General features: G+C 44.6%; 1 protein-coding gene across 28 annotated transcripts in view; it reads left to right on the top strand.

Moving 5' to 3' along the window:
• Window positions 1-20,279, top strand: part of SVIL (supervillin) — an 807,080-nt gene that overhangs the window by 387,992 nt on the left and 398,809 nt on the right. For 15 of the 28 annotated variants that reach the window (XM_086941573.1, XM_086941574.1, XM_086941577.1 and 12 more), the window contains one exon: window positions 11,627-11,710. The exons of the other annotated variants lie outside the window; for them this stretch is intronic. In XM_086941573.1, coding sequence (XP_086797699.1) covers window positions 11,627-11,710 — 84 coding nt within the window. The remainder of the gene's footprint in view (window positions 1-11,626; window positions 11,711-20,279) is intronic. 28 annotated transcript variants of the gene reach the window in all.

Here is a 20,279-nt window from a genome sequence, read left to right as displayed (position 1 = left end):
TGAGCCAACACAATATCTGGTCCCACTCGCATGGAGTGTATGCCTGTCTTTCAGGACACAAGTGGACCTTGCCATTCATGACACCTTTTTAAATCCTCTACAAATTATAGAATGTGATTCTGTATGTAATACGCGGAGTTCCTCTGCTACGTGAATGTAACTCATACTGTTTATGACGACGTGCCTAAAACTGCTCGGGTAGAATCTACTATTTCATCTTTAAAAGAATTGTTATATTGTTACATAACTTTATACGACCACATTTCATAAATAAAGTAATTATTATTTTACTACTTTGGCCATTCAAAAGTTGAGTGGCCTAATGCTCGCCAAGACGCCCCATGATACTCATGTGTTAGTGCTTAAGTGTTTATCTTGAAATTCCAGAGCACATTTTTGAGAACAGGCTTTTTTTTTAACATAAATCAGTTCAGTGCAGCTGAGCATGCAATTTTAAACACCGCCCCTTTTCCCCACCCTCATCAAGGCTGACCGCTTCACTGCTGAACTTTAATCCCCAACCAGTTTTGGAAGTTTATGAATCACGTTCGATAGCAGGCCAAAAGATTCCAAGACTTTTTAAACCGAAACCCACAAAAACATAGAGTCTGGGGAGTGAGGTTGGAGGATTGCATAGAGCATCAAATCTATTGATGGATAAAGAATCCTAGGTATTATCAATAGGTCTGACTTTAATGTGAGGCACCCTGTACTCACCCACTCGGGATACACCGCTCACCCGCCGGAAGCACTAGGCTCATGGTGATGAGAAGAATGGTCCCTGCATAGCTCCAGATTTGGTTAACTGAACTCACTTTCACAGTTTTTTAAACCAGCTGTAATATGATAAAATACAAAGTTTCCCGTTCGTTCTGTTGTATTTTAGACCTTTATTTATTGGATGTATGAAGTATTCATGCATGCTTTAAAAATGCATACCTTCTACAACGCGGGCAATACAACGAACGCGTCGTTACCACGTGTTTCATTAAAACGCAAGTAGTTACAACGTCTTGCCTTAGGGAAGCACTGGACTTTGGAATAGTATATTTTATTCTTCTAACTCCAGTCTCTGCAACGATAGGGAATGTATTGGATTTAAAATCCAACAATGCGTTCCCTAAAGCAAATCGTAACAACTTGCGCTGTAACGGAAGACTTGGTAAATATGCGTTCCTTGGAGTGCTTGCTTTGTAATGGCACTGCATAGTTCTGTCTGTGTTGTAAATGCTTTTTCCCGGTGCAAATCACAAAACAACCTAGGCCTTTGCCTCACATAGCTAAAACCTCACTATACAAATGAACTCACCTATACTAAGCTACCCCTACCCTAAAATCTCCCTCCTCTTACAACCTCTTAGTACAGTAATATTGTACCCGCTCCAGGTCTGTTTAACTGTAACTGTGCCCTTTAAACACCCCAACTCTTTACTACAACTATCTCCTACTGGAGTAGACTTCCTACATAACCTTGAACATCCAGGCTTTAACTAATATACCCATTCACTTTCAGCCTGAATTGTCGCCTTCAACAAGAATAAACTTTGTTAAACGATGGCAACTTGTCTGCCAATCCCCACCAGAGAAAGTGGAGGTGCCTCTTTTTCTGTTTATGCCCTTTACCAATACTAGCCCTTTCTGTACTGCCAGATTGTTCTCTCCTAAATGTAGGAGTAATATATCGGGGCACTTGCCACCTTCCAACAATCTGTTCAAAAAAGGCAATAACTCTTTCGAACGCATCCCCCCACCCTTTCCTGTGCCAGGAGATGGTGTGCATGCCAATGTTAAACACCAAATTTGACTTGTGAGCGCTGGACTTTGCCTGCCCCTCAGCCCACTTTAAGGAGTGTCCCACAATCCATATATTAAAATCCATCTCCCATGGGCCAGGAACAGAACCTGAAAGACGAAAACAAAATATGACAACCTGTTTGCTACTTAGCAGATCTCTTAAGCATGAACATAACGTTGGAAACAGTTGGATGACCGACGTCCCAAACCCATGATCCTTTCTTTACTGCCTCTCCAATCCCCTACCAGTATCTGTAGCCAACCGGATTCTGAATAAATGGGTCCTGAAGCCCGAGCATCTAGCCCAACACACGCTAACGCTTTGACCAAGATTGCCAGTAACTGGAAACTAGAGACCGATTTCCTATCCAAGTGCTGAAACACTGTCCTGCTCCTGTGGACAGCCTGCCGCTTCAGTGACTGATCCTACTGTACGGGGCAGAAGTTGTCCCCTGGGATAAGCGGCTAATAGAACGCTCTTACTCTGACCCCTCCGATCCATTTTTTACTTCTGTAGCCACACCCATAGCCCTGCTCTACCCTCACAAACTTCCTCACAGAGTAACCCTCAGCTCCCCTTATGCTCCAATAGCTCAGAGACTCTGAACGCACCAAAGAACACCCACAACTTTTAGTGTGTAAAACAGAACTGTCTGTCTGAACTGCAAATACCTGGCAACTCTGCAAACATCCTGGACAATATGCTCAGCGTCAAAGGGTTCCTCTTGCCACCTGACTGACACCTCTCCCTTGACCACCCATCCAGAATCGTTCTCCCCAGCTCACTTGCAGAAGGCACAATGCCCACCACACCTTACCCATGAATGCAATACACGCTAACTTCACAGAAATAGTGACCCTGGGCGGTCCTTTTTCTATCAATCTCATCATGAATTGCACTAAGTCATCCACCCTGACTTATGCGTCCTATCTGTCATGCCCCCGCCAAGAACTCTACCCAAGCTTGTGAGTATTTGCTCTTGTAGATACAGCGGACGATTCCGCTACCAATTGAAGAATCCTTTTTCTGCTACTTTCCATCCTTTTTCTCCTACTGTCCAGAAGTGCTGCAGGATTCTTGTCCAGACACTGTCCGCCTCGCTGGCCAGTCCATGGAATCTCTCCCACTGTGAAACAAAGCATCCGAAATGTCATTGTCCACCCCTGGCACATGTCGAGCTCAAAACACCATATCCAACTGTAGACACTTGAACACAAAGACTCTACTTAACTTCAATACCTGCGAGACACTTGCTGACTGCCTGTGAATGACTTGCACTACCGACATGTTGTCCGCTGTAAACAACCTTTTTGTGCTGGAATTGGTCACCCCACATTACCATGACAACAAGCAAAGGGAGAAATTCCAAAAAGGCAATACTGCAGCCACCTGGTTTCCAAACCTGGGACCATTTCTCTGCACACCAGTCCCCTTTCCAGTGTAGGCCATAACCAATGTCACTTGACTTGTCAGTAAAATTGAGTCCCAGTCGAATTTTGCCATTGATGCTAAGGGAATATCATTGAAGGAGTGCAGAAAAGCTCTTCACATCCTCAGGTATATGATGCAGCATTGAGAGCCCTGAAAGAGGCTAACTCTGTCTCCTACAAAAAGTCCTTTCCGCTCTCCCCACCCTGTGTTCAAAATTCAAGTGCTCCAACAAAACCTGCACTTCGACTTTATTTTTCTCCTACATAGTCCAGCAGTTGTTGCATGGATAGATTCTTATCTTCAGGCAACCTGGCTTCCATTACACCAGAGTCAATGTTTATTTAGTGTAATGAGATCACTGCAGTGGGCCCGCTGTCTTTTCTTTTGCAAAATGCACCTCAAGTCCCCCATCAGATCCTGAAAACTTGACTGTGCCTGCTTACAGTACGTGGTAGTGGAGCCCCCCCCCCCCCCCCCCTCCCCCCCCCCCCAAAAAAAAGTCCTCAAGGTAGTGCACCACATTGACATGACCTGTACATTTGATAAAGAGCCATCGCAAAACTGATGAAGCATGCAAACAGGGAGCACGATCTGGAGCAGCCCACAGGCAGTCCTTTATCCATGTACTGTTCCCTTTCAAACTGTATACCCAACAGCTGAAAGTTGGCTGGGTGTACTGGAAACAAACGGAAAGCAGACTAAATAGCTTTCTTTGCCATCAGTGCCCTGTCCTGCTTTTTCCACCAGAGATAAGGCCATGTTTACAAACGAGTATGTGATAGTCACCTGCTCCTCAGGAATAAAGTCGTTAACTGACTGGCCCTCTGGTGTTAAATAAGTCGAAATTGAACTGTTTCCTTCTTAGGAACCATCCCGATAGGGGACACCAAGTCCTCCATTGGCCAATCCTCAAAAGGTCCCGCCGTCCTGCCTTTAATTTCTTTAAGTAACTTGTCCCTCACTACCTGCCTGTGCTCACTTGTTGATTTCAAGTAGACTTGCAAGCATCTCATTTTTGGCCCCTGGTACCCCAGTCCGAAAACTTATGTAAACCCTGCAGTAAAGCCTGACCCTCATCCAGTCTGTCAAATCTTGCAAGCAAAAAACCCAGTCTGTCTGGCTTAATGGGCGTATAAGTGCTTCCCCACAGGTCCCTGTCCTCCCCTTCCTGAACTGTATCCCCCTGCCTGTCCCTTCTGCTCCCTGCTGCTGACCCTGCCACGAGGAGGCCTGTCCCACCCCGTACCAAAGCACACAAATAAAAGGCTGATCTGCCTGCACACAATCCCAGTAGGTGCTGAAATTGTTGGCCTGGCCTCTACACAACACCCCTCCCCTCCCTTGGGTGGGGCGTCCCTGAATGGGGCGATATACAATCTGCAAATAGCTTGCTGTAAAAATAGTTTTACCTAACTTAGCAGGGCCCATTGGATGCGGTCATAGGTCTTGTCAATTTTGCCTCATTGAGCCTCTATCAAATGCCATGCTGGCCCTAAACTCATCGTACTGTACCCATGCATAACCACCGTAATTGATTTGGGCCTTTCTAATCATATCCACATATTTAAATATTGCAAACAACCTCTCCGGGTACTTTTCGCAGTATACACTATCATAAGTGAGGAAAGCTGCCGTAAATAGTGACTGGGACCTTGGGCAGCTGGATAGTTGAAATTCTTCCTCTTTGGACCCTTCGTTTGATCTTGGCTCCCTGTGCAGCAATTTCATAATTTCAACATATTCACCTTCCCATATTTTTTTTAGTGGCCGCCGTTAGATGCGCTCTGGATTGCTTTGATGTCCCCAAAAAAGGGAGTTTCTTAGCTTTCAGCGCTTTACACTCGAACTTATCTGTCTTGCTATCATTTATGGCATCCCTCTCATCGTCTAAGTGTTTGCTGGACCCTTTGACAGTTAACCCCACTTTTTCCTTACCAGAGTCCAGCCCTATTTTGCCGTAACTACTCTGGCATTTGTCCCATGTGTAATCGTGTGTACCCACACCTGTATCTATTACATAATGACCTTTGCTCAAGCGGGCCTCCCCGCTACTCTGAGGTGCATTCGCCTCCACTCTCACTGATACCATTGCAGGGGTGTATGTACTGTTGTCTTACCTGGTGCCAAAGTGGGTGGCCTCTCATGGGCCTGCCATTTCGCCAATTACGGTCTCCGGTGGGTTCCACCACATTCGCCTTGAGTGTTTCAGGAACCTGCCACCTGCAAGACAATACAGCCAGAATGAGAAGTGGCACCCCTCTCCCTTTGTGTAGCTGCCTACCCTCCCCCGCTACTAGTTTCACCTAATCGTCATGCACTTCCCCCTCCTCGAAACTCTTCATCAAATTCCAGTACACTTATATCCTGTTGCACTGTTGCATTTTGTTACCACATATGCTGAGGGGGGGCTTATACTGCTCTCCCAGCCTATCTGCTGGCACAGCCCTACTCCTCTTTAGAATAGTACTGTCAGGAGTTGTATTCCACCCTCCGTCTCGTTGCACCACTGAGGTTGTGGCAGACCTTCCTATGGCAGTGATTTTGCAGTCCACTGTCGCCCTACAGCTAGCTGTACGGGGCTGAGCCTTCTTTTCACCTCTTGCCGCTGAGTCCTACAGAGCTCTGCTGAGTCTCCTACTACTGGCTCTACAGCGACCTGTGAGCTATAAGATCGGTCCGGTGTGCTAGTATGTTCCCACAACTGACAACTCCGGCCCTCACTTGCGCCATCCCCCACATTACACTCCTCCCGGCCCAATGCCAAGTCTCCTGTTTCGGCTCTCATCCCTCCTTGCCCCAGCCCCCCTTTACCTTCCCTACAATATACTTTCAAAAGGACCTGGTAACATTGCCTACTACAGATAGACGTGCATGTGCCCCAAAGATGCCCTCTGTACTACAACCTTGGTCCTCCCCTTCATCCTCGCTCCAACATGGCTCAGCAGCTGCTACTGCTATAGGAGCCCACTTGAAGGAGTGCTTGCTTCTCCCCTTCTGCTATGCCCTGCCTCCTATACAGGGGTATTCACCCCACACTTTCTCCTGTGCCATCCTGACCGCTGCCCTCTGTTGGGCCATATTGCCCTCACCCCGCTCCCCGCTAATGCCCTGCCAAGCCCGGCGCCGGTGTCCCAATCTATGGGATTCCAGTTGCCACAGTCTGTTCCAACCCAGACTGCCTTATTCTCCAACCCCTGAGTATTCCCACTCTCCAACAATATCTCCTGGTAAACCTGCCTGAAATCTAATTCTTGCCGCCTCGCCCTCCCTGTCCTACCCCTGCTCTAATGCATCCAACACTATCCTGTCACGCCGAGCACCTTCCTCTTCCAGTGTGTACCTGCATGCATACAAAATGCCTCCCTGGCCCACAGGTGCTTCATTTTTTCTCCCCTTGCCTGGGGCCAAACTAGCGTACGCGGTGGCCCCGCCTATCGCAACAGAGTGTGAGGCCTCACCCTTCTCCCGAGTCAGAACTCTCAACAAGGGCCTCCTCCTGCATAGGCTGCACTTCAGCTGCGAACGCTCACCGGCCCGCACCTCCTGCCGCCTCCCTTGCTGTCCCCATTGCACCTGTTGCTGCCTTCCTGACTTGAGAGCGACCCTGTTTTACCTACCAGGGCAATTCCACATTCTGAGTCTGGTGGGAAAAGTACACGTCATGACCCCCCGTCGCGGCCTTCCTTATGGGGCAGCAGTCATGATGCGGTTCCCCTTCCGAGAGGAGGTCCAAGCGCCCCACAGCCTCCAGCAGCTGCATAGCCTGGGCCACCGTCTCATCGCTGGCTAAGGCCATCATGGTAAGCAACACTCTCGCTGACCATGAGCAGCATAAAAACTTGAAATCTAACTACGCTGCACGAATAACCAAATAGTTGCAGAATCAACCTTTACCTTGGTGCCAGCCACAGTGTTACCAACAAAATGGTATCTGGAACCTACAGAATTCCAGTCTATAAACCCCTTGGCCTACAGAAGTAGCCCCAAAATCGCCCAACCCTTGAGCAGTCGCCTGCCTACTCCACGGCCCCAAAATACCTGGGGGCAGTCTGCCCTGTGGGTGGCTGCCCCCCAAATTCCATTGCGCCAGCGGTGTTAGAGGCTTCCCAACTCAAAATGATATAGCCCTGGGCCCATGATTGTGTTGACAAAACGCTCTTAGTTGCTTTCTGATCAGCCAGCCTGTAATGAGGGAAGGGGAGACGTGGCTTAACGGCCAGTGCTGTTGACTTAGTAACCTGGGAAACCATGTTTGAGTCCTGACAAATGATGGATCCTGGTCTGGGTAAATCATGTATGCCCGCTGTGCCTAAAAAGGAAAAGCTAGAATTCTATGGCTGTATATTTTGATTGGGGTATGACACCCAGTCCTCATAGTACATGCGCTGTCAAATGCTGATCTCCTACCCCCACACACAAGGTGTTTCTAAGGTGCTTTCATTTCTTGTCATTGCCAGTTACTGTTCCAGATGCATACAAAACTTTCATCTAATTGGCTACATGAATGGGAGAAAAGATTTAAAAGAATGACACAAGCAATTGAAAATGCTACTGAAATTACATACTTCAATTCAAAGCTTGATACAGAGGGTGCTGATGATGAGGCCGTCTGGTTAGGCACTATCCTTACACAGCATTGTGGACACCCTGATGCTCAATGGCATATGCAAGTAGAAGTTTGCCCCAAACAAAGTGCTTGCAACCTGAAAAGGAAGCTTGGTTGTGGTATGGGTTTTTGAACCATTTCCATTTATTCCTGTATGGAAAACCTTTTACACTGATAACTGACTATCAAGTTTTACTGACTATATTTGGAAAGCCAAAATGCCTATTCTCTTTGAGCGATGGGGACTGTGATTACAAGAGTACAATTATACCATTGTGCATGGTCCAAGGAAGGATCAGAACCCTGCTGAGTATTCGAGTGCCTATGCAAGGTCATGGTACTCCATCCAAGGCGGCTGAAGCCTATGCCAATTTCATTGTAAAATCAAATGCACCAGCTGCCATTTCGTTAGCCCAGGTTATCACTGCCACGTGCCATGATAGTGAAAGGCTAAAGTTGAAGGATAGAATTACAGATCAGTCCTGAAACCAACACACTAGACCACTCAGAAAATGATGTTGAATATCAACAATACAAAAATGTCAAAGATTAACTGTTCATAGCACAGGAATTATTATCCTGCAAGGGTCAAATTCTTATTTTGTAGAGTCTGCAACAGAAAATAATTGAAGTGGCCATGAAAGACATTGTGGAATCGTTGCAACAAAATACACTCACTGAGACAGAGTCTGATTTCCTAATCTTGATGACTGGATTGAAAAGAAATTAAAGGCCTGTCATCATTGCAACTGCCTTTCGACAAAAACTAATCCCCACACCTTGAACAGGTCAGAACTCCCAAAGCATGCATGGAAGAGAATAGCCATTTATTATTCAGTCCACTCGACAATAGACATCACCTGCTGGTGATAATGAACGAATACTCACGATCTCCATTAATTGGAGACAATGCATATTAATCCCCTTAAACCAAGGTTCTCGACTTCACTGTTCCGTCCTCCACTATAGGCACTTATCTATGTGCAAAGATAATTGTAGTAAAGGACGTAGTAGTAGTGCAAGAGGAAGAGGGCGCAGGTTCAAAGGTTAAAGTGAGGACTAGTGATACAAAGGTCTAGTCAGTAGTAAAAAGTAAAGGAAAAAAATTAGTTGAGGGAGAACTGTGTGTGCAGAGTACAGCAATAAAGAGGACGATTTAGGATAGACATAAAGGTAGGCATTAAAGAAACTGATTCTAAAAATAACAAATAAATTTTAGGGCAATTTTTCTACTCAAATGGCGTTCCCCAGGAGGGATTCATCAACATGGGAACAAAATTGTTTTCCGCACAACTTCATGCATCTCTATAATCTTTGATTACATATTACATTTAATTTGCACAGCATACTACTACAGTTTGGCATGATGGTTGCTTTTGGCTTTTAAATATGTGCAATATCCGCCCCTGACAAACGTATTCTTCCCTTAAAACTTACTTTAAGTAGGTCTTTTAATAACTACGGTTTGTCACTCCCTGCTTTCACTGCTTACTGGCCTCTGTAACAGAATCAATTAAGAACATTTGGGGGCACGTCTTAATCGGACTACTGTGTTCTGAAATGTATTCAAGTGTAAGAGCAGGTCAGAGTTGCAATAGTCCAGGTGAGTATCAAAGTGCAGTGCAGCAGGTCTTTGGGCTCTATGGAGTGAGCCCTTGTGGGATATTGCATTGTTTAAGTGATAGTTTCAAATTTGATTTCACTGTTTCACCCCTCCCATTGCAGGCAATGCTGCATATCAATGGTGTGGTTTAGGGCTGCTCTACTGCCAGACAGCAATTCCTGGGGGTCGTATTTGCCTTGGACTTCCATCACTTCGGATTTGTCTGAGTTGTGCTCTAGACAATGACTTTGGAGGTCAGGTCATGGATGCACAGTGCACCGTCACAATGTTGATAGATGTAATTCTCAGATTAGGCCATAAATGGATTATCATTTGCTCATATATAAAGGTGGGAACCATAAGATCCGTGTACACAAGAGTACAGAGCCCAGGTATAAAAGGTTTCTGGTTCTGTCCTGTTGAATGATGGTGAGCATTCTAAACTGCAAGTCTTTGTCAGCTACCATGGGAGCACGTTTGCAAATAAAGGGGTAAGGCCGAAATGGGGTCATTTGTATTGTTGGACTGAAAGCCAGCCTCGAAGGTAATGAGCAGGTAATTCACCTGCCAAAAAATAACCTGAGTATTTGTGACACTTGGCAGCTGAGATCAGTCTGAAATGTACTTTGTATCCCCTGGATCTTGCTCAACAATTGGGAGTAATTTAGAGTGGATAGCACAGAGGCAGAGATATTGGTGCCCAATCATTGAAGATTGTGTATTGGACAGCTGAGCTGCAGAGATTTGGTGCTCCATAATGGCTTTAACAGAAAAGCGTACTGAATTAAGAGCGTGGATTCCATTGCTAAGGGAAACTGGTCCTCCTGAGTTGGATCTACATAATTAGAGAACTTCAGTTTCAAACAATTAGGAAAGCTAGCCGTTGGGTGTTGAGAAGGAGGGGTTGCCAACCTGGCCACTGCATATTGTTGAAATTCTTGATAATTAAAATATTGCTTTATTAAAGACTTTTTGGACATGTCTAGATTGAGGGTAGATTTAGCGCTGTTGTGTGCCATCCAATCAGAAAGTGCACAATAGCTACACTCTTCCCTAGTTAATGCAGATTTGAGTGTTGACCATTTCTCTGTGATCCATTGGGGAAAAATTGACTGTTTTGCTTCCTGGTTGTTAGTGACCTTGTCTGATGCATGGGAGATCCAGAAGATGCAAAAGTAAACAGTAGCATAGTCCATGTTATCCATGCTGGAAGGCTAGGTGCTCACATATTTATAGAGTATTTATCATCTCATATGAGAGCCGTTTATTTGAATGTACTTGAATTTTTGATGCTGTTGCTGAGATGCTTTTAAAAAAATACAAAAGGGGAAGCCTGCTATTGGTGCAGAAATATAGGGTGTGTCCTTAAGTGATTGGTGGTCTCAATTAATTGCTGTAGTTTGTTCTATGTAGACCGTACCAACCTAGAATGTTCACAATCTTGGGATCATGAGTCTATATATTGAAATGGCTGTGCATCATAATGTACGTTTCATGTAGAGCTTAATAGGACACCAATTCGATAGATTATAAAAGTTGGAAAAAACAATTGATGGTAGTAGTGCAATGCTGGAAATGCTGGTGTGGTAGTGTAGGTTGCTTTTTGAGAAACTGCGAGTTGGATGTGGGCGCATGTTAACTTTTGTGGAAAAGCTTTGGTGTATGCACTGGATCGTGAGCTGGGTATCTAAGAAGTGAGCGGAAGCCTTCACCGGATGCATGTTGATACTATTAGCGGGTGTAGCGCGGCATGTAGTATGGCGATTTTGTTTTAGCAAAAGCATGCCATGCTCTCGTTTAAGGAGACGAGTACGCGTGCACTGGCTGGGGGCTGCTGGTGAGTGTGTGCGCGGCTGGGGGCTGCTGGTGCGTGTGTGCAGCGCGTCTTCACAAGCGCGTCCACTGACCACAATCACCAAAGCCCTGCGCGTGCCCCTGTCTGTACCACTTCGCAGGCAAGTAGATAACAATAGATCTCGCTGGCGACATCGCTTTCGACCTGCATCGCCAGGCGAGACCGAAAATGGTTTGCCCGCCTTGACCCTTGGATCTAGTGTCTCAAGTGGTGGCGAATATTACTGTAAATTCTATATTAAGAGCTATGCAAGCAACATAGGAAAGTGTCAAATGTGAATGTCGATTCTTTTGTTTTGTTGAGAATATAAGAGGTGTTATTCTTTGTGTACTGTAGCAACTCGGGGAAATCCACACCAGAGTGGTTTCTCAAGAAAGATTCAGACGGTGAGACACCTTCCCTCATCAACTGGCCCTCCAGGTATTGAACCTTGTGATTGCTGCCTCGTACTCAGCCTCCCCCAACCCCTTAGTATCCTCTCTCCAATGTAACTGCACTGTTTTGCATAGTCTCTAATATCCATCTAATAGAAATTCCACCTTCCCCACAAATACCTCCTGAAAAACACATTAATTGGGCAGCCTATTTTGTGTTTTACTTATTTTAACTAACTACGTGGTAGATGTCAAATGAAAATTTGTTTTTCTGCACCATTCTTTCTGTGTGGGGTTTGGCTAATTATTAATAGGTTTTTCTGTTGTAAACGTATGCTAGCCTTCTTTTCTGTTAATTTTTAACTTTACATTTAATTGGAAATGATCAGTGTGTTTTAAACTGTGTGAAGAAACAAAAACAAATTCCCACTAATTACCTAAATTAATTCTTAAGCTTGTATAATGGTCTTTTACAAGCTTCACATGCACCCTCTTGATGGGTAATTGCAGTTTCCCCACTATGCTGCTAACAAAAATGTCAAACAATATAAACTAGAATTGGGCAGCCGGTAACAGCTGGAGTGTTCAGTGTGGTTGTGCGTTCCAGAGAAGTGAATTACATTTACTTTTTTCTTAATTCCCATTTAGATCCTCACTAGGCATGGAACCGAGCAAACAAAATTTCATAATTGAACCAGCCAATGCTTGAGATCCTGACAAATATATTGTTTTTACTCCTTTAGCATTTGGCAAAGAGTTGAGTGATGTAAAACCTTAATTACTATTTTCTAGTGAAAGTACTATTGGTAAGACCCTCCTTCACTGTTGGTCATGTTTTATAAGAATAGTAAAAACGGTTGGTGCTTCTGGGAACCGCTAAAACAAATTTAGTAAAATGCTGTAAATATGTGATTAAACTCCTCTCCCGGGTTTTGGCTTTAGCTCTGACACCCCCTATATTGATTTGAGGTTTACAACAAATGTTAGCAATTGTCATACAGCCAAGTATATTTCCTATATCCATATAGGAAAATAGAAGGGTAGCGGGGAAGAGCTCACTCATTATTTGGTTCTAGGTTTCCTCAAATGTTATATTCAAAATGTAGCGTCCAATTATTTCTGAGGTAGAGTGAAGCTACCCATCCATCCGCCTTTCCTAAAACTTGTTTATCACAGTGGTGTGGCACAATTACTTCCTTGCAGCTGGCTGTAAAAATATTTTGACTTCTTTTTATTAAAATAATACATGTATAACCTGGGTTAATAACGAAGTGGTCTTTTTGGTATCATAATTACTCGTAGTCTATAAACATAATTAAGAGTCCCATAGGACAGGATCCTTTTTGAGTAAAGGGGAATACTTTCATATGATCCTATTTTGCCTGATTACTAAGACCTTTAAGTTATACTTAATAGAAAACATGACTGGAGCCTCAGAGGGATGCTTGCACTCATTCATATATTTTCCTGGTGGTGCAGCTTCTTGCTAATGGGAACCAAGAACTGATAACTCCTTTAGCACCGAAACGAAATGTTTTAAATTGGAGTACTTTTATTGTATTTAAAATGTAAAACATTGGGGAAATTAATGGAGTTATTGACTGTATGTTCAGGGTAGCCTTATTAGATTTGGACACTCAAATATCGTTCGAGGACATAGACCATTTGTTTTTTATTTCATAAAGAATGTGTGGTGTCTAAAATGTAACATTAGTCTATTTTACTAGTTCGATGTTGTGTCCATGCTCTGGTTTCCATACCCCTTGTGTCACTGTGAGTGATTGTAAGGAGTTGCTTAGAGTGATTGGCGTGGGTAAATGTGACTGAAGTTTAGGATAAGTAAAACAATAAATCATACATATTTCCAATCTAAACCTAGTCTCATAGTTTGATATTTGGACCTCATGTCCACTGGCTTATTTAAAGACCCTTTGGAATCACAAGATTTTATATATATATATATATATATATATATATATATATATATATATATATATATATATATATATATATATACACACACACACACACACGATTGAACGCCCGAAACTGAAATAAAAATAATGCTGCAAAAAAGTTTGGTCTGCGCCCGTGATTCCGCGTTCTAAGCGGGGAGGATTACGAGTTGGTGCCTATATATTTATATATTACTTCAAGTACATTCTGGAACTGGCTACAAAAACTAGTAAGGAACATTTTTGAAAGGCAATTTTCAAGCTATGACGAGAATACTTTTTGTAGCCTCTAAAGAAGTATTACATATGACACATTTTCATGGTTGAATTTGTTTTTGTTCAGCACTGCATGAATTAATCTTGCATTGATGTATGAGCTCTGGAAAACCAAAAATGTTTTGTTAATGAAATTGAATGCCAGTGTGAGTGGAATCAATAGTTTACAAATTCTGAAATAATATACTTTGAAAAATTGTGTTTGAGGCATGTGAGCTGTAGTTCACATGCTTTGCACACTCCTGCCATCTAGTGTTGGTTCTGAATGTTTGCACATTGTTTTACTTCCTTCGAAGAAGTCTTTCCAAGTCACAAGATGGGTGACTCCTCTTTTCTGTGATAATGCGCATGGGCATTGGCTCCATTGTTAGTTTTTTTTCCGCCATCTCCAGTTCAACACCGTTTCTCGGGTTCCCATCGGTGCACAATACCTACCCTCATCGGTATTGTTATTCAATCGCGTTTTCCATTCTCCTTGTATTGTTCAGAATAATCTTTTGATCTGAAACTTCGTGGAAGGCCGTTGGGCCTAGCCATGTCAGGCCAGCTCAGTCGATGGAACGGACTCCATTTAAGTTCTGTGCGTGGTGCCAAGCCAAGAAATAGCGCTCTGACTCGCACGAAGTGTGTAACTTGTGCCTCTCCCCGTAGCACGACGAACAAGACTGCAACGCGTGCAGATCCTTCCAATTAAAGAAGACGCTCCGTGACCATCGGGCTCGATGTCACGAAATGCAACAAAACAGCAGCTCTGCTCCAGATTTCGTCTCATAAGATTCTGAACACGATGTCTTTGATGCTCAAGCAGCTGAAGAACACATTTCTGTGTCAGAAGTAAACTTCGACCTGGACGAAGACATCCTGCAGGGTCCGCGTACCTTGAGTACCAATCCTCCCCTGCCCCAAACTCTACTTCTGTCCAAGAAAAAGGCTTTGGTCCCTCCTCTGCTTTTTGGCATAGGTCTGCACCGAGACCATGTTTCGAACGCCCCGCCTTCGGGCCTGGCACCAAAATAAATATTAAAGCCTTCTGGCTCTGGATAGAGTTGGCCGCATTTGGGCACCGAGCCAAAACCATTGGCACCTACACCGAAGCATGTTTTGGTAACAATCCCTTCGGTACTGAAACCGAAATAATGTTCGGATCCAAACACTTGGACGCCGAAAACATTTGCTCCAAAAATATTAGCACCAAAACAAAAAAAGCTCCTACTCCATCAAAGGAGCATCATGTTGACATCCCGCCTTCAAACCAGGACCTGAAATAAAAGGAACTGGTCATCAATCCCAAAACAGGACATATTCATGTAAAATTGCCATTAAAACATAAACCAGAAACAGGACACTTATCACATTCCTCTTAAGAGAAAACATGTTGGTACTCGTACCTCTCCTCCTCCTCCTCCTCCTCCTCCTCCTCCTCCTCTTCCTCTATCACCTCCTTCCTCACCTAACCCAAATTTGATATCCAATTCACCACCACTGCAATCACCTGACAACCAGGATGATGGGGTAGATGATGAGAGTTCTGATGCATGGGATGATTATAATACAGATCAAAACGCAGATAATGGCTCAAACTTATACCCTACAAAACCCTCTCCACCTGATAATGTAGGGTACATAGTTAATATATAGGGGGGCTGAATATCATGGAGTTCAGCTTAATAAAGAGTCACTTGAGGAGGAATTTCTCTTTGAAACACTAAGCTCTTCCCAGAGATCCACTCATACACTGATGCTTAGGGCTTGCTAAAATATGCAGACGACATTTTTAAAGATCCCGTTCATGCAAGAATTCTTACACCAAAGATAGATAAGAAGTCTAAATCTGCAGCTACAGATCCAGTTTATATCAAAGGTCAATTACCATTAGATTCCCTAGTGGTTTCTAATGCCCGTAAACGGGCAAATTCATAAACCTCAGAGATGCCCCTCCTCCAGACAGGGAATCTAAATTAATGGATACCTCCGGAAAAAGAGTAGCTGCACAGCTAGCCAATCACTGGCGTAGTACCAATACCGAGGCTCTCTTAGCTAGATTAGACAGAGCGCACTATGATGAATTGGAGCAATTGCTCCAATTTCTACCTGATGAACATAAGGCTAAGGCATGTGCCCTAATTCAGGAAGGGAAACTCATTTCAAACACTTCTATTAGTTGTGCTTTAGATGCGACTGACCCTGCTGCTTGTGCAATCAACACCAGTGTTTTCTAAGAAGGTATTTCTGGCTTAGAATTTCAGTGTTTAAACCTGAAGTCCACGCTTCTATCTTAAATCTACCTTTTGATAAAGAGAATCTCTTTGATCCTGTGGTAGACAGTTCCTTAAGAAGTTGAAGGACACAAATGTTGCGAAATCTATGGGAGCCCCACAGTCTCCATCCAATCAGGGTTCTTTTTGTCGCTCCTTCGACAGGGGGGGGGGGGGGGGGGACTCCAAAAGCATATCTACAGACAACACCTCAACATCCTATAGAGGCAACAGTCAGTCAGCCTCTTCGTTAGGTTACTTTCTAAGCAGATATGGAGGCAATAATGGCAAGGGAAGAGGTTATTATTTCACACCTGCACCTCCCCCTCAACAAACAGTGACTTGCCACCTCTTCCCCCGATCCTTCCACACCTGTCGGGGACGGCTCTCAATTACTCCCGGTTTGGCATACAATAACTTTAGACCGATCCAATCTGGTTATTGCCTGGAGCTTACCAACGATCCCCCAAACATTCCTCCACATTCACAAAAAAGGTCACCAGAGCATCTACACCTCCTCAAGCAGGAGGTTCACTCTCTTCTGCAAATGGGGAGCTATATAGCACATACCTTTACAATATCAAGGATCCGGTATATACTCCCTAGACTATCTAATACTCCAAAAGGACTGCTCTCTCAGGCCAATCCTGGACCTCAAGAGTTAAATCAATATATTCACTCGGATCACTGTCACATGGTGACACTTCAACAAGTTCTCCCACTCCTACCGCAAGGCAACTTTGTCTACTCTAGACTTGAAGGATGCATACTTCCATATTCCAATACATCCTGCTCACCGCAAATATCTTAGGTTTGTGGTAGCAGGAGAACACTACCAGTTCAAAGTGCTTCCATTCAGGGTCACCACTGCTCCCAGAGTATTCACCAAAGGCCTGGCAGTAGTCGCTACTCACCTGTGAAGACCTATTCATGTTTTCCCATACTTGGACGATTTGCTCATCAAAGCCAGTTCTTACCCAAAGTGTCTCCAGTACACTCAAATAACAGTACAGTTACTGCACAATCTCGGGTTCACAGTAAATGCGTTGAACTCCCATCTCCAACCCTCCAACACACAAACCTACTTTAGAGCTTTTTGAGTATTGAGTGACCCCTGTCTGTCCCAATGCAGCTAGAATCTGCAATATTCAGGCTCTAATTTCACAATTTCCGCCCAACCAGTCCTTACCAGCTCAAGTATATATGCAACTAATGGGATTGATGGTATTTTACATCATAATAGTTCCCTATGCAAAACTTCAAACGCGCCCCCTTCCGGAATGCTAAGCACATCAGTGGAATCAGTCGCAAGGTCAATTGTCAGATCTAATGTTGGTAGACTCGCGCATCCATCGCGCTCTGCAGTGGGGGAATCCAAAGGGCGGCCTTTCATTAACCCAGTTCCGTAGACCGTACTAACAGCAGACTAATCACGCACAGGTTGGGGAGCTCATCTCCAGACTGGCACAATTCCAGGTTTGTGGAGGCAAAAGCAAAAGCAACTTCATATAAAACATCTAGAGCTGCTAGCAGTATTTCTGGCGCGAAAAGCCCTCCAGACTCCGCTTACAGGCAAAACTGTCCTGATACGCACTGACAACATGACGGCTATGTATTCCATAAAGAAAGAGGGGGGGACACACCCTTTCCAGCTGTCAAGCCTTGCGTAAGCCATTCAGAGGTGAACCATGCATCACAAAATGTATCTCCTGGCAGGAAACCTCTCAGGACTAAACCATCAGATCATAGATCTTCTCAGCAGGCAGAGACAACAGATTCACGAGTGGGAACTTCCCCCTCAAGTTCTCCTTACATTCTTTCAAATGTGGGGTTTTCCACAGATGTATCTGTTCGCAAAATGCCCATACTTCACCTACAGGTATCCAGACCTGTTGACGAAGGCAATGCACTATGAATGAACTGGTCAGGGATATCTGCCTACGCTTTTCTGCCTCTCCCACTCATTCCACTAGTGGTTCGGCAGCTCAGACAAACATCCCTCACACTGATCCAAATAGCTTTCACATGGGCCTGTCAACCTTAGTTCACTACCCTGAGGGGGCTCTCAGTAGTTCCTCATCAAAAACTACATCTCACTCCCAGTCTCCTCACTCAGAGCCATGGAGAGGAAAGACCTCCACATCCCAAAGATCTCAAGCTACCGAGCCAGCACCTGAAATCAGAGTTTGGCTATCTGAACCTTCCAACAGACTGTATGAATATCATTAAAGAGGCCAGAAGACCTACTACAAGGGCTTGCTACGCAGCTGAAGGAAGCAGTTTGTTTTATATAGTAACAACAACCATATCCACCTGCTAGATGCTTCCATTCAAAATATCATTTGTTACTTACTACACTTACAGCAATCCGGATTAGATTGCACATTCATACACTTACATCTTGCTGCAATAGCTGGATACCTTCAAAACTGACAGCATATGTCCCTTTTCAGAGTACCCGTTAACAAGGCTTTTATGGAAGGACTTAAGAGTTATTCCACCAAGACTTCCACCTCTTCCAGTGTTGAATCATAACATTGTCCTTACTAGACTAATGGGTCTATTCTTTGAGCCATTGCACACATGTAAACTTCAATTTCTCACTTGGATAGTTGCTTTCCTTATTGCTGTTACATCACTGAGGAGAGTGGGTGAGCTGCAGGGACTAACCATAGAGGAACAATTTGTCAAGTCCACCAAAACAAAGTGGTCCTTTGCACTAACCCCAAATTCCTACCCAAAGTGGAATCGGCTTGTGATGGTGGGTGTGCGGCGGGCTGGAAAATCAGGCAAGGAGGCCGGATGTAGTGGGCTATGCCAGATTTTTTATTTTAACTGTAAGAGTCAAAAGAACAGGAGGTGTAATAGTGATGTCCAGGGATAGTCCGAGGTCTTCTCCGATGTTGGGGGTCCTAATCTGTTCCTGGGAACCTTCTGGCCGGGTCCGACGTAGGGGAGGCACCTCGTAGGGCAATAAGAGACAAGAAGGTACCGTTAGTTCGGAGGGAACTCTGTGAGTTTCCTTTCACCGATACCATGGCAGTGAGGAGGGGAAGAGGAGGTCTGTGAGGGAAGGAAGGGGTCGGGAAAAGGAACGAAGGACGGATATACAGCTAGAGTGATCGGGGCGTAAGTGAAGGGAGGGATTCAACACAGTGAGAGTGCTTTACAAGTATAATACAGTGCAAGATAGTGGGCTAATACCATGTGGTTCGTGCCTAAGAGAAGGAGGGAACTTTACACAATATATACAACGAGCACCTAGCGCACTCTCAGGGGTGTTATTAGTACTCACAAGGGCTGCCGCAACTCTCCCAGTGAGTTGCGGCCGCTCTTCAGCCACCTCCTAGGGGACTCCGCCAATCTTCCGACCAAACGTCTTCTTCGGGATTCGCCTTGTCTCCGTCTTCTCCTCCAGTCCGAGTGTCCTGCCACGATTCTCCGACGGCGTTCTGGGCTTCACGTCCGTTTTTCACTGGTTCTGTCGCTGCCTCCGGGGTCGGACTTCTGGGGTCAGAAGGAAGTGTTTCCTGTCGGCGGCTTCCTCCGATTGGATCCTGCAATACAGAGAGGGGCGGGAGTCTCCTCGTCATGGTGTTCTGATACGGGTTTTGTGTTTAGGAGACTGACCTAAGGGGCTTGCAGTTATGTCCGATAGCGGTAAGTTTCTGGGAGGATTCAGTCCGGGCGGGGAAGATACGGGGCCGCATCACATGGCCTTTCAAATCAATCAATCTGTTAAGTTTCCTGTGTTCTTTTCTCAACCAGATTCAGTGGCAGAAAGAGATCTACACACATTAGATGTTAAACTAGCATTATTGTATTACATAGAAAGAACAAAACCATTTCGTAAAACTAAACATTTCTTTGTGGCTTTTGCTTCACCACACAAAGGCAATCCTATTTCTAAATCTGGTATTGCTCTGTGGATACTTAAATGTATTCAAACTTGCTATGCAAAAGCAAAGAGGACTTTACCAATAACCCCTAGGGCTCATTCCACTTGGAAACTAATGGCTACTATGGCTTTCTTAGGAAACACCCCCTTAGCTGACATCTGTAAAGCTGCAACATGGTCTACACCGTACACATTCACCAAGCACTTCTGTGTAGATGTGTTAATGAGACA

The sequence above is a fragment of the Lissotriton vulgaris genome, chromosome 10, assembly GCF_964263255.1.
Source record: "Lissotriton vulgaris chromosome 10, aLisVul1.2, whole genome shotgun sequence".
NCBI lineage: Eukaryota > Metazoa > Chordata > Amphibia > Caudata > Salamandridae > Lissotriton > Lissotriton vulgaris.
Note: the sequence above shows the minus strand (reverse complement) of the source record. Positions and strands in the feature narration are given on the sequence as shown.